The sequence below is a fragment of the Drosophila bipectinata genome, chromosome 2L, assembly GCF_030179905.1.
Source record: "Drosophila bipectinata strain 14024-0381.07 chromosome 2L, DbipHiC1v2, whole genome shotgun sequence".
Lineage (NCBI taxonomy): Eukaryota > Metazoa > Arthropoda > Insecta > Diptera > Drosophilidae > Drosophila > Drosophila bipectinata.
Genome location: NC_091736.1, coordinates 6,015,731 through 6,030,206, shown reverse-complemented (window position 1 = coordinate 6,030,206; position 14,476 = coordinate 6,015,731). Strand labels below are relative to the sequence as shown.

The following is a 14,476-nucleotide window of genomic DNA, read 5'->3' as shown; positions in this document are numbered from 1 at the left end:
CTCATTAATAGCTTTGTAATTTATTATTTAAGTTAATAAAAGTGCAAACTTTAGGCCCATTAAAAAATATTAAAAAAATGTAACACTCTGATCTGTTGAAAAAAATATTTAATAGGCAATTCTTTCGGTTTGGATCAATTCTAATTATAACATTTCCTGAAACTGGCTTACAGTAATTAGAATAAAATTGTAAGCCTATAATATACATATTGTGTGTGTATATATATCGTCTTATTAGATCGGCATATAAGCAGATATCGCCGCTATTATTGTATCTCATTATAGACAGTATAATGATCGATTACATTCGTGTATAATATATATATATATTTATTTTATATATAAAGAGGAAACATATTTGGCAAAATTGGGTTCTTGGTAGCTAAAGTCTACTAACAAAACTAACTGAATCATATATTGGTTTTTTTTTTTATGCTTAACCAACAAAATATTATTAAGGTTTAAATCGAAACATTGGAAATGAAGAACATATCATAACACAAGGATCGGGGCTATATATAGGCTTAGGCTAACAGATTAAAAACAAAATTCTGAGGGTGAGTGTTTTGTGATAGATGATATGCAGATGGTTCAGAACTCCACACGAACTATTTAACTATTTACAAAGAAGCTACTAACTAATATTTAGCAAATCAGGGAAATAGAAAGACCCCAACGTATTATCGGTTTGAATTGGTTCGATATTTCGGTGTAAATGTATCAAGGAAGTCAGTTTTAATCGTAGGACTATCTTAAAAACTTAAACTTTGGATACTATGGGTGTAAAATTACTTTTTTAGTCTTAAAATAGTATAATTTTTGAGAATAATTATAAAGAAAAAAAATGGTTGGACAACAAAGGAGTTTTTTTTAAGCTTAAAAAGTATTTTGCTCTACTTTATACTCGCATCTTAAAATAAAAGAAATTGTAAAGAAAAAAAATATGTACATATATATGTACATGAAAATATTAACACTTTTGAATAATCAATAAAATGTGTGTAAAGTTTAAAAATAAAGATTTTTTTAAAACAATCCAACGATTCAATCTTCACGACCAAGATAAACCTCTAGTTCTAACATTCAAAAAATCGAACCCTAAGCTAATTGAAGGACCTTAAAGCTTTTGTGGGACATCCTTGCTGGCTGACCCCGTTCTCTCGTGATTGACAATGAACTTCTTGGCCCCCGAAATTCCCTGTTTGTTGATGTAGAAGCTTTTCTGAGCCAGGGGCGACCCACCGCCGTCCGAGTCCACCACCAATCGATTGAGAAAGGTGGCGGCCGTTTTGGCACCACTGTCGCAGGATGAGGACTCTATGCTGATGGTGGAGCAGCCACCGATCGATGACGTCTCGCTCTTGGCATCGTCCATCAGCGTAGCATCGTCGGTCAAGTCATTGGCCAGCACCTGAGCGTTGGAGGATGCGGTGGATACGATGGAGGAGGTGCGGCTACGGCAGGAGGATGAGTTGATCTCCGATTCGGGTATAGAGATGCCTTCGTCGATGCTCTGGCTCTGACTTCCACCCGAAACGAGGCACATGGCTGCTTCCAGATTGGGGCCACTGCCCACTCCTCCAGGAGAAGCGGACACTGGCGAGGGGCATCCCGAGCTGCTGCTGTTGTTATTGTTGCCTCCACTACCAGATCCACTCACAGCGTTGTTTGTGCAAAGTTTGGAGATGAAAAGTTTGGGGGTAATGCGACCATCATAGGTTCCGGAATCCGGACTGGGACACACCGACGAGGGCGATTGGCAAACGGGTGAGGAGCCCCGGCTGTGGATACAAATATTTTATTATAATTAAATATTTCATTATATTTTCAGTTTGTTTTCTTTGAAATTATTTCATTGCCCAAACATTTGAAAAATTTGCAGATACCTTACTATACATTGTCGTGCAATAGCCTGGCTATTCAAAATGTTCTTTTAATTGGGAACCCAAACTATAAAGTGTTATTTTTAGTTTCTTGAAAACATTTTTCAGCCTCACCACAAACGCCTAATAATGTTTTTCAGCCTGCGAGTAGCTATATTTAATTTACCTTTAACTTCTGGCCCAGTTAGGAGGTGATATTTCGAAAAATTTCTATGCTCTACCAATTTCTTTGGAAAAGATATTTATGTTGATAGGCGATATCACCTACTATAATTTAAAATGCGATAAGACGACATGACAGGTGCATACGGTTTGCCAGAATAAATAAAAAAGGGATGACAGTGCTTTAATTAGGCTTCTAAAAATCTAAAAATATCTATAAACTGAAACCCTAAACCACTAAATTCCTTATCTTGGTGTTTTTTTATAGAACCTATCGGAAAGTATTTTTATTTCGCCAAGCCATGTAGTACCTGACTTTTGTAAAACGTGCCTTGGCTTTAATTACCAGAAGACTATAAATAGTAGAAATATAAAAAGTTGAAGGCAACTAGTTTGTATATAGCTTTCGATTTGTTTCAGAAACCTTCTAGACAACCTTTCAGACAACCTACCTTTCTGTAAAAATCTTTTTCAGCGGCGGCGGCGAGTACACACTCCAATTGCTGCCCTGGGCGGGATTATCGTCCAGCTCGAACTTTCTTTTCACTGGACCCAACTGCGAGGGTCTCATAGGGATTGGCGACATGGATCTCCGTGTGGCGAAGGTGCGCCGCGTTGGCGACGGCGAATAGGGCAGTCTCATGCCCGCCCGATTGCTGGTGGGACTTGGACTGGAGCAGCTGGTGCTGCCAGTGGGAGGCAGGGTAACTTGTAGGGGATTAGAAAACTCATCCGATTTGCAAGACCAGTTCTCGGTCACCAGGGTGAGGTCCTCCCAGCTCTGGGATATTTGAATTTCCCGGTGCACCTCCCTCTCATGGTTCACCTCGCGACTGTTCAAGTCGGCGCACTCCTCCTGCCGGAGCTGGGAGACCCTCGGGGTCAGACACAATGTGGCACCATTAGCGCCTGTGGTCAGGGGACTGTAGCTGGCCGAATACCGACGAGCTCGCGGGGTGAAAATATTGAAAACCGGAGCTGGAGAGACCTCCCTAGAGTTGGGTTGCGATCGTATGTGTATATTCTTCCCAAAGAACTGTGAATATTCTGTAGATTGTGGCTGCTGTTGTTGGTTCTTCTTCGGGGTCTGCTCGTGCTCCTTGGCCGCTGCTGCAGCAGCTGCGGCTGCCCGTGTGGTCATCGGAGTTTTGCCGGATTTGGAACCGGGCGGTGTCCTTATAATGGGCACACTGAGGCAACGTTTAAGGGTCTTTGAGCTGGCGGTAGGTGGCGGGGGTTCCAACGTGTCCATGGGCTCGGCCAGGGACTTTTCCTGCTGTTTCTCATCGCCACTGGCTTTCGTCTCCGTTTCCATTGCGGTCTATCTAAAAATATAAGGAGTTGTTTACATTTTGCGGGTATTTTTAAAGCCCTCAAGGGGGGCCATTACAAAAATATCTGTCTGTTCCCAATTGACCACGAGAGTCTATTCGAAATGAAAGGGTTTTATTTTATGCAAAAATATATTTTATTTTTACTTGTTTACTGTCTGGGGTAGCCTTCAGTTTCTGGGCATTTTATTTATTTATTCCAAGAGCTATTTATTCAAGACTTTTCATAATGTCTATGAAGATATGATCAGTTTTCAATACAAGATAGCTATATCTACTATGGGAACTTGTGGTCTTTAAAATGTATATCGATTTCTTTAAATACAACAATATTTACAAAATGCGGGAAAGAGTATAAAAACCTCGACTTGGGTTGTTTTTTCTTTTGCTTCAGATAAAGGTTTGTGGTTTGCCTTCTAATAGGAATTTTTGACTTTTCAGACTTTAGATTTTTGGTTTCTATAGTGGAAACCTCAAGATGATATCTTTAAGTTACCCCAACAAACCATCAAACAAAAAACATATGACAGTTAATATCAGAAATACCAATAAATGCAGCTGATTAAGATTGACAGTTTAATTTTAATTCTATCGATTACTGACAACGACTAACTAGTAAAAAAACAAAGGTTATTTTTAAATTTAAGAAAATCTAAAACTGGCTTAATGCACTAATATTAGATGGCTAATAGAAAAACCACCGGATCCGATTAAAGCCCTTCTCTGGCCCTCATAGTAGCGATCGATGACTGACCATCTTAATTGTTATGGAGCTCTTAGCTCATCCACTCATTTTAAGCCATATTTCGATATATTTTTCGGTTCCTAAAGTAGGATGGGAATGTCTTCCTTGTCCGCAGGACTTCGGGAGCAGCGACAGCGCAGTAGGCGTCTCTGCTGCCGCGGGCAGAGAGGTTGGCTGCTCTTTTTTTCTACCAAAAACTGCGTGCCTATCGAGGCAATTTTAACAGCGATTTTTCACACTATAACTACATGGGGCATTTCAAATAACTGTTAAATTAGGATCGCCAAATCATGAAGATCACTTTGCACTACCTACAGACTACTAAAATAACGTGCAAATGCCCCAAAATACTTACAAAATTGTGTCCTGCGATTGTAATTTTCTGCTGCCCGTTTAGTTTTTTTCTAGTGTTGGCAAACGAAAAAACACACGCTCCCACACACACGTTCTGGCAGTATGACACACTACGCGTGGGTTCCAAATTAAACAAATATCTTCAAAATTTATTTATTTTTTCGTTCAAAAGATACATGTGCGATTTAAGATTTAAATTATGTTTTAAGTTTCTCGCCAACTTCACACAAAATACTAGATTTAAGGATTTATTGCTAGTATGATGCTAGCAACCTTAGTCTGTCTGGCTTCATGCATCTCCAACCGCTGTCGCTGTTCAACACTGTGGGCGCGCAATTCAAAATCACTCGTTGTTATAGGTGGAATATAATTTATTAAATACCACTCTTAGGTTGTTTAACTAAACCCAAAAGTTTATCGTTCCAGTTGAATAAAAAAATACATACCTGAAATGCATTGATAGACACTGTTACATTTATTAATTATGAATAAATTATAAGAAACTTGAATGTATGAGGTTCTATCATACTCGTTTACAAACTTTTGTATTAATCTTTTGGTTTTTCCATCGTTTTTGGTATGTGTTTATCGTTAATAAAAATCACAAGAAATTATAGTAACACAGTTGGAACCAAGATAACTGGCTAATTGAACTCATAAATCATAGTAACTAAATATTAGCTTATTAAACTCTGTTCTTCATGTTTACTTATCGTCGTAATAGATTAGTTTTTCTCTCATTTAGCACAACTAATAATACTTAGGATATAAATATACATATACATTAATTAAATCGGCGAAAATGTTGTTTTTTTTTACTCATGACTACAATCTAAAGTTACATTTTAAGCTAATTTGTTGCTTGACGCGGTTTGTTTCTTAATTTTTTTTTGTATCCGCCTCGTTTATATTTTAATTCATTTTACTTTCCAAAGACTTTCTTCTTCTGTTACTTTCTGGATGGTTTTCAATTGAAATCGTTCGTTACTTGACACTAAAAAAAAATGGTGAAACGATGGTCTGTATAGCGATTACATTACTGTGAGCGATTCTAAATGGGTGGCTGCTGTGGAGTATCAAATTGCATGAAGAGTTGCTTGGCAAATGCAGAGCTTATGAGCGCTGGTCTTCTTCCAGGACCGATTCGATCCTAACCATCGGCCAGGGCTGGGGTAACCCATCCGTACTTTTCGTGCGTCTTCACCAGAGATCGGAATGACTCCTCTGCTGTGCGCCTATTTGAGGGGAAGAATATTAAAACAAATTCTACAGAATTGCCTCTTCAGCTCACTTACCGACTAAACTCCTTTGTACTCTTTGGTTTGCGCATTATTCGACCTTGACCTTTGACAACGCTGGCGGCAAACTGCATGATAACAGCCTCGACAGTGTAGGCGCTGGCCCATCCCCTGGGCGTGAGCAACTCCATACAGATGGCACCACCCTCCATCACGTAGCCCTTCTCGATGCGCGGCTCCACCACCCGCATAAACGGCGGAGCAAACGGAAAGTTATCGGGGAAGCTCAAGTGCAGCAGAATGGCAGGTACGCCCAGCTCCTGCATGTCCCTGGCCAGCGGGGAGTCCGGATCGATGACATGCAATCGCACATGCCACTCAAAAAGACTGTCGTTCACGAGTTCCACCTTTTGGAAATGTTTACCCAATTAGTACTAAAGAATGGTGTCTAATAACCAAGAGGACTCACTGTGAAAACTGCATCATTCTTGGTCTGCAGTCGCTCCATTTCGCGGTACTCCTTCATGAGGCGGCGGGATCTAATGGACTGATCCGGCGCCGCCATCAACTGTCGTCCCACCGTGGGCGCCACTCTGTAAGATTAGATTGAAGAATCCTGGTTCTTAAACTGAGACTTTTACGTTTATGAGTTTTTTGTTTTTTTTTTTGTTTGTTTTTTACACAAAATACTGAACTATAAGACTAACAAAAACAAAACAAAAAAAAACTAATTTCACATACTTGTGATCTTGTCGTCGCCGCTTGCCTGGTGAGTCCCAAACGGGCTGATCGGCGGGTGTTGCCATCCGGACTACTGCGTTCTTGGATGAGGATGCTGCACCACCCATGGCTCCCGCACCCATCGAAGAACTAGAGGCTGCTCCTCCTTCATGGTTATTGTTGGTTATATTCGGATTACTACTACCAGTGGCTCCATCAACCTTGTCATTGTTGTTGTTATTATTATTATTATTATTATGGTTGTTGTTGTTGTTGTTATTGGTGGACTTGTGGTGGAAGATCTTGCGGAATGCAGTGACGACTCTCTCCTTGGAACGGGATGACATTTTGATAAACTGGACACTTCCTGGTGTGTTGAGCGGTGGTGGCTTTTGATTTCCTTATAAGCTTACAAGTACAGTAGTACCTCGTAGTACAGTGGTGTGTGGGCGTGGTGGTTCAGTCTTTTTCATTAAATTGTTTCTGGTGCTAAAATCGATGCTAAAATTAAATTAAACAAAGAAAACAAATTAACTTTAATAAAAATACAAATATTAAATAAACTCTTCTAATCTTGTTATTTAAGAGTACCCACTTGGAAGGAAAACTTTCGAAATTAGCATTTTCTTTTAAAGGCCCGGGAGTTGAGGAAAATTAACATACTTGTGCATGCTGAGGGTGCCATTACTTGGAATTTGATTCCCTTCCAGCAATTTTCATATTTTAGTAGCCCTCGAAGCCTCCTCCACCCCTATTGCGTGACCTTGAACTAGGAGCCAACCATCCAACCACATGAATAAGCAAAGATACTTTACCATGTCTAGCAGCCATAAGCACAAACACATCATCATCCTTGGGCGAACTTTTCAAGCAGAAGGAAAATATGTTAAATACCCGTCGCCGACTCGACAAAAAAACAAAACATTTTCCAAAAAAAAGGACGACATGGAAACTTATAACAAGTGGCAGGAGAAGGAGGGTCCTTTACAGAAAATAAAATTATGAAAGGCAGTTGAGAAGTATTCTTCAGAAAGATATTCCTAGAAATATATGACTGGAATTAATATTTAAGATTTAAATTAAAACTGTAGATTCATAAATCATTCTAGTCTTACAAAAATAGCTACTCTAACCTTCTAATTTATTATTTTAAATCATATTCACCCTCTAGATAAAGCTTCATAATTGAAGACCCAACCTCAAGCTTATTCTTCTTGAATTCTTTAGGAAAAGCGTGTTCTCCACCTCCATAATCCTAGTCATCTCTTCATGTCCGAGGTGTTGACCGAGCATGGTCTGGCCAAATTGTTTGCTTTTCGCATAATTAGCTTTGGCCCCGACGCTCGAGGTCCTCAAAAGGGATTCTTTGGGTCACTCCTGGGCTGTGGGTGGCTTTGGGCTCTGGGCTTGAGCCAAAAAGAATAAAAAAAAAAAAAAGATACCTAAACTTTGTGGCCAAGGACAACGGTCGAGGGTGTCGTGGGTGGCACTTAGGGACTATTATTATTCTAAAAGGCAGAGATAAATGCGAGCTGAGATAAAATCAGCTTCAAGGGAGCATAAGGAGAGTTGCCAAAAGCCAAGGAAATTGCAAAAAACAAAAAAATATATATATATATATAGTTAAATATAATATAGTTAAATATATAATTAAATATTAAATGGAAGAAGTTTTAGGTATATTTTTATATTCGCTTTTTATTTGGCCCTTAACTGGTGAGATACATGTACTGTGAGATATCAGTAAAGAGGGATAATAAAGCTGTTTGTTTGGGAGGTTCTACCAAAAGGTAAGAAAGAGCCTTCTACTTCTCTAATCCTATAGATGATACTATTATAAAAAACCTATCCAATACCTCTAAGCTTTATTAAACAAATTATAATTGATTGGTGGTATCGATGACCCTGACTATCCCTTCATAAATGACCCTTCCGTTCCAGACTCATTAAGAGTTCATCAAGGTTCGAACTATCCAAGTTCTGGCCCATCCTTCCTATATCCTTCCTTCCTTTTGTCTTTTCCGCCCAGTTATTGGCCATTTCCTGCAGTTCTAGCTGCGTTCCAGCTACGTATTTTTAGAAAAAGTTTATACACTTTTGCTTTCAGTCCAGTCAGGAGGCAGAAAAAACTGAACCAGGCAGAAACAAAGGCGCCACAGATCCAAAAAAAAAAGAAAAGATAGCCAAACATGTTCCACAAACAAGGCAGACAAAGAAGGAAAATAGTCACAAGAATGGCAAGGGGAATATTTCCTGTGGCAGCCACACATTTCAACATTTCTGGAGTTTGGGGCATTTATCTAAACCAAATAAATGTCAACTATGGCTGGAATAGATTCCATCCTCAAAGGCAGGAGAGACTCTTCAGATACGAGAATTCAATTCAAATGAGGGTGGAACTCTTTATAGTTTCTTTATAAGTCTTTATAGTTTAATTATCTAGGAAATATTTATTTTATAAAATCTCCAGCTATATATTTAGCATCTTCTTTAATTCAAAAGCCAAGACATATTTTATTTATTTATTTTTTAAAACCAAATACCACCCTAATTCATATAATATATCTAGAGATTTGGCGACACACTGACTACACGGGTTGGGGTTATAGTACACAGATATATATACATACATATATCTTATCTGGCGCCATAGAAATCGATAAAGAAAATGCTAAAATGCCAGAAGCTGTCCTGCCACCCCACCACCCACTTTAGTCCATATCTTATCCCGCACTATAACTGACCTATCCCATTAAGATACTTCATAATGGCCTTAGAGACCTAGAGTTATTCTTAAATATACTACAATTACCAACAAGCAATGCCCTCTTAACCAGGCTAATATATATGGGCCAGAAGCGTGGGAAAATCAGTGTGTAATAAACAAGCTAACCAAACAATTAATAAAAACATTCTTTTGGTAAATCCATAAAATCCATACATACATATATCCATATACCCGGTAGACATACTCGTAATCAGATCGAAACATATATGCAGAATATGTCTACAATGTATACATAGTATATAGCGCTCGTGTATAAACAAGTCGGGGCATGTTTATTGTTGTTGTTATATTTGCATGCAAATATCCTCGCCTGTCGCATGCAAATCGCATATCCGCGAATATTTAAGCACGAAAGTAAAAGGAAAGAAAATGCAAAAAAAAATGCAGAAAATACCAGAAATACCAGAATAATAACTGTGTCAGTTTGGGGATCTGCTCAGGTATGGGTTCTTGCTCTCCTTAAGCGCTTTTTTTTTATTGATTTTTGTTCTGGATGAGTGACTTTTTAATTAAATTCCAAATGATAAGCGTGAAAAAACACTGCAAAAAATTATTCACTAGGATATTGATAATTTATTTTATTTTTAAGAAGAGTTTAGAGAAGTTTCTCTTCTAGACCATGTATAATTTTAGTTATTTCTTTTATTTAAATTTATAAAATCCTTTTTTTTAAGTGTAAAAGTCTTGTTTCATGGCATCTCGCTCGTTAATCTTGTGCTGCTTCTGGTGCAGTAGCTGAAAAAAAAATGCGGAAATATTTTGTAAATGGGGGCCTGACTGGAGGGGCGCATCGAGAACCGCTGACTAATGGCCCCTGCAACAGTTCTTTGTTCTCGGCCATTAGTGAGTGAACACCTACCCACACAATCAGACTATATATATATATGCTATATATACTATATGCAGTATGCAGTGCTGCCCCCAGTGATTCTGCCACGCGCCTTTGATGGCAAGTCTTCCTTCTTATTCGAGATGGAAATTCTTTAATGGCCCAGTTGGAAACTTTTTCAATTAAAAACTATTGCATCTTATTTTTTATTGAATTAAGAGAGTCGGAATCGTGATCAATGTTTAAAAATCATAATATATACAGCCCTGGACAGCCCCTACCCTTGTTATGGCTTTGTTATAATTTATTTATAAACAATTCCAAAGCTGGGACTGAGACTGGGGCTGGGGCAGCTCTCGGGCACATTCAAATTGAATTAAGACCAGAGTACTGATTCGGTTGGACTGGCCTGGGCCTGGGGATGGGTCTGGGACTGGGACTGGGACTGGGTCTGGGACTGGGAGCTTTTTAAATGCACATTCAGCATTAATCAAGGCCAGGCGGGCATCCCTCGGTCTTCATTGTTTCCTGGTTAGTTGCCAACCAAATCGAAGTGCTTTGTCACTCGGATGGGGTTCGTTGACTCTCCAGAACTCTGAAAGACCAGAATAATTCCACATAACTGACTAACGGACCGTGACAGATGGTGATGCTTTAACCTCGTTATGGTCTTGGATGAAGTTGACCTTGGGTTATGTCTCTGTTGGTATGTTTATCATCTGGGATGTGGCGCCATGTGAATGACTCTTGAACTTGGCCTTTTAACGAAGAAGGTAATACACTCTTAGCCATAATGATATAATAGCTTTCTAGATATTTTTATTCAAAAACAGAGGCCTTTCTTGGCCTAGAGCCACATTCTGTTTATGTATTTATTAAGCCTCTGGCAGCCATTGCCAGCACGTAGCAATAGATACCGAGATAGGAGCACAGCTCCTAGACAACCCACACGAGTGGGTATGTATGTGTGGGAGTGGACCGACCCAACCCGACCCTATGTCACCCTGGCTCAGGCTCGGGATGGGGGGCGCGTGTTTCATTCAAACGGAAGCCATTTATGAAATTGCTTTCGACAAGAGAGAGCAACAAAGGCAGTGGCAATAGCAACAATGGCCACATCTCATGGGTTAAAAGTGGACTTTGGCCTGGACATCCAGACGCATGGAGGACGTGTGGGTGGCGAGAAGTGTCACTTTGGCGCGTCACTTGATGACGTTGGTGGTTCGATTGCAGCTCAGACTGGAAACACTTTCAAAATATATATGTATATTCTTTTGGAATTTAAAAATTTTCTCTCTCTGTAGCTGGGATGTTTATTGCTTCGTATGTGAAACGACCTGTCAGCTTGGCTCTTGTCGGGTGTCAGAGCTAAGCACTCTGGATAGCGGTTATGGCGCACCAGATAAGCTGGCAGGCTGTTTAATGGCCAGGGATGGGCCGATTGTTGCTTAATTTTCCAATATCTTCTAGGGCTATTATCTGGGTCATATCATTGTCTAAAAGTTGAGGCTTGATATAGCTTTAATAATCACTCTTCAAACCTTTAACTCCCAACCGGGTACTGTGATGACGTCAATGGCTGACCTGAGCACTTAACGACACCTGCCACATTGTTTATCGCCTCTGCCCCCAAAACACCTACTTCATGCAACATGCATAGGCTAGGGTTCATCTAATTGCGGCGACCCCTGGGCTCCTTGAATCTATTTATAGGCCTCCCATTGGACAACAACTCCCATTTCCATGGCTATGCATAATCAATTTGTGGATGCGCCGCCGCATCCTACATACATACTCCTCCCGGGTTAAATCTATAAATTAATTCAGGCGTAAAAATAAAATGCCTACTCGGCGGCGGCTGGCCCATAAAAAGTGCTATGTGCCAAAGTGCACACACTGTGAACCCTGGAGCCCACAACCCAGAACCCAGGACCCAGTACCCAGGCTTGGCTGATCAAGTGCGATTTAAATGCTCAACATGTCCGGAGGCTGGAGCAGGATATGGCTGTCACAGTAGAGACTCCAAATAATAGACTTTCTATTTTTTTTATTAAAATTCTTATCATAAATCACAAAATTAATAGGTCATTTCTCAATAATTAGGTTTCAAAGCCATCTGGCTTTAATTATGTTATTTATGACACTTTTCTGGGTCGTTACAGCCTTCTCCGAGTAATAAATATTTATGATGCATTTTGAATAATTAATTGTTTCCCATATTTATTAGTTTCCACTGTAGACAAGGATGAACAGAGCTTTGGCGCCTGTCTTATTGCGTTAGAAGAGCTCAAGAGGAAGGGGGAAAAGCACACATACCTATACACATATATAAGACAAAAAAGGAGAGAAAGGAGAGAATAGGTCTAGAGCAGGCAAGACATACTATCTATAGTCGAAGCTTATCCGCGTTCAGGCACCCTTTCTCCCTTGCTCTAATGTTGGTAGTGCCTCCTCTGATTTCATTCATGAATACCAAACAATATCCGACTTCTTGGCTTCTAAGAAGGTGGGGGGTGGGGGGTGGCTTGGTGGGCGTGAAAATGCCAGCAGTAAATAAAATTTTAGCATTTTCTGCTTCTTCTTATTCATTTCCGTTCATTTGCTTAGATTTATTCCACACTCTGCCATTTCTTTTCATCTCACTTACTAAAGCTTCTTCTTCTTCTTCCTCTTTAACTGTCACTGGCAATAAAAGGCGAAAAACAACAACAACAACAAAATGGCCAAAACATGAATGGAATTGAATAACCAACAAAATGTGAAAAAAAAAAGTTTCTAGATTTTTCGTTGAGGCCCTTTTCTCTTACGTATTTTTTGTATTTTTTTTTTTCGGTTGCTCCTTTATATTTTCATTTCGCTGAGCTTGTTATTTTTAGCTGGGATTTTCATTTTCTTTTTGTTACATTTTGCTGGGCTTTCCTTGGGCTGTGATTTAAGGAAAATTTTGTATGAAAATATTATACCAAGTCCCTGTGAACTTACTTTGGTCATAAGACTAATGAAAAGTTTATGGTTTTTGGTATTTTTTTAAAGTAATTTCAAGAGTACTTACAACTTTGGAAATTATTCTTAGAGATGAGAAACATTTTTAAATGAATTTTTATTATAAAAAATAGAAAAATCGCTAAAGATAACCTTCAAATAGAGAGTCTAAGCCTTTTTAAATAATTTATTTAATATTTTTCTTTATAATAATCCTTTATAAATATTTTAAAACCATGACCTGACCATGAAAACATGGCCTTAAAATAAAACCACTCAAAACACAACGAAACCCTCGAAATATTCTGTATCAAGTTCAATGAAAAGCTGACATTGAAAGAGCGAGAGAGAGAGAAGAGGAGAGACCACAGCTTCCTGGCATAGCAGCCAGCCACCTACCCCATTCAGTTCCAAGGCAAAAAAAAAAATAAATCCTGACCAATGTCAAAAGCTAAAGTGCATTGAATAGAACAAGCACAAACAAGTTGACAAACACTGGCGTCCACACGCGGCGGCGCCTCCTCAGTCATGCTTTCAATTGAAAATCGAAGGGACTACAGGAGGCATCGTGGAGAGGAAGAAGCAGAGGTATGCATGGCATGAGAAAGAGAAGACAGCTCAAATAACACAAAGTTCTATTGCGAGGAGTGAGAGGGAAAGCCTTTAATTGGCAAATTGTTTTTGAGACGCCAAAACTAATAGCAAAGAGGGGGAGAAAAATAAAAGACGGCAAAAGAGCGTCTACACACAGATAACGGTAACGCAAACAAGTACACAAACTTGAAAAAAAAAAAAACTTACCAACGCGCAAAATGCAGTTTCGCCTTTGTTGATTTTTTCCCACGAAGCGTGTTTATCAGTGTTTTTTTTTTGTATATGATTGCAACTATTTCTTTTGTTGTTGCTTCCAATGCAATTCACACAGACCAACAAATGATACAATAATACTAATTCCGCCGCCGACGACGCAAAAATCAATCAAATTCAATTGCTATTGAACAGACTCCGGCGTACTTTTATCTTTTTTTGTTTACTACCCAGCAACAACAACTACGCATTCGATTTTTTCGCGCTATGCAAAACAAGTTCAGACAGGCTGCAGTTTTGGCGTTTTCAGTTTTCCGATTGGCACTTCCTGCATATTTTCGATGCGACCGTAGGATTACAGAGCTTCCTGCGCCGCCCGCCTGTTGTTCTTCGAAGTCAAATGCAGTGTGACAGTATACAAGAGAGGTGAAGTAACATCGATGTCATCGATAACAATAATCGATTTTTTAAATTTCTGACTGTGCATCGAACAAGGAACACGTCTAAATTTAATTTAATAAAATGAAAGATAATTTGTATAAAATTATTTCTTTAAAATTACCAATATTATGTTTTTATTCGATACATTATAATCTTACAATTCATAGGGAAAATGAATTTATACTTGGCGCTTCAA

The 14,476-nt window shown here is 39.1% G+C and overlaps 2 protein-coding genes across 4 annotated transcripts; both read right to left on the bottom strand.

Annotated features, from left to right (window-relative positions):
* Positions 1-95: 95 nt before the first annotated feature.
* LOC108120010 (uncharacterized) lies at positions 96-4,613 on the bottom strand. 3 transcript variants are annotated; one of them, XM_017233489.3, is made up of 3 exons: positions 4,477-4,613; positions 2,498-3,370; positions 96-1,781 (listed from the first exon to the last, which is right to left on the bottom strand). In XM_017233489.3, exons 2-3 carry the CDS (start codon positions 3,358-3,360, stop codon positions 1,118-1,120), a joined length of 1,527 nt encoding a protein of 508 aa, XP_017088978.2. In that variant the 5' UTR covers positions 3,361-3,370; positions 4,477-4,613; the 3' UTR covers positions 96-1,117. The 3 variants fall into 3 exon arrangements, with proteins under 3 accessions (XP_017088978.2, XP_017088979.2, XP_070132805.1); XM_017233490.3 differs by having other exon boundaries at positions 2,498-3,366; positions 4,477-4,558; XM_070276704.1 differs by lacking the exon at positions 4,477-4,613 and adding an exon at positions 3,436-3,454.
* Positions 4,614-5,263: 650 nt separating this feature from the next.
* LOC108120008 (ubiquitin-conjugating enzyme E2Q-like protein CG4502) lies at positions 5,264-14,243 on the bottom strand. Its single transcript, XM_017233487.3, has 5 exons — positions 13,834-14,243; positions 6,455-6,934; positions 6,183-6,306; positions 5,771-6,120; positions 5,264-5,710 (listed from the first exon to the last, which is right to left on the bottom strand). Exons 2-5 carry the CDS (start codon positions 6,778-6,780, stop codon positions 5,626-5,628), a joined length of 885 nt encoding a protein of 294 aa, XP_017088976.2. The 5' UTR covers positions 6,781-6,934; positions 13,834-14,243; the 3' UTR covers positions 5,264-5,625.
* Between the last annotated feature and the right edge of the window lie 233 nt (positions 14,244-14,476).

Bases quoted from the DNA above. Each gene is read 5' to 3' on its own strand.
- LOC108120010 (XM_017233489.3), bottom strand. From the start codon at position 3,360: ATGGAAACGGAGACGAAAGCCAGTGGCGATGAGAAACAGCAGGAAAAG. The intron at 1,782-2,497 runs GTAGGTTGTCTG...TTGTATCCACAG, and splicing joins AAAAAGATTTTTACAGAAAG to CCGGGGCTCCTCACCCGTTT.
- LOC108120008 (XM_017233487.3), bottom strand. From the start codon at position 6,780: ATGTCATCCCGTTCCAAGGAGAGAGTCGTCACTGCATTCCGCAAGATC. The intron at 6,307-6,454 runs GTATGTGAAATT...CTAATCTTACAG, and splicing joins CGGCGACGACAAGATCACAA to AGTGGCGCCCACGGTGGGAC. The intron at 6,121-6,182 runs GTGAGTCCTCTT...CATTTCCAAAAG, and splicing joins AGAATGATGCAGTTTTCACA to GTGGAACTCGTGAACGACAG.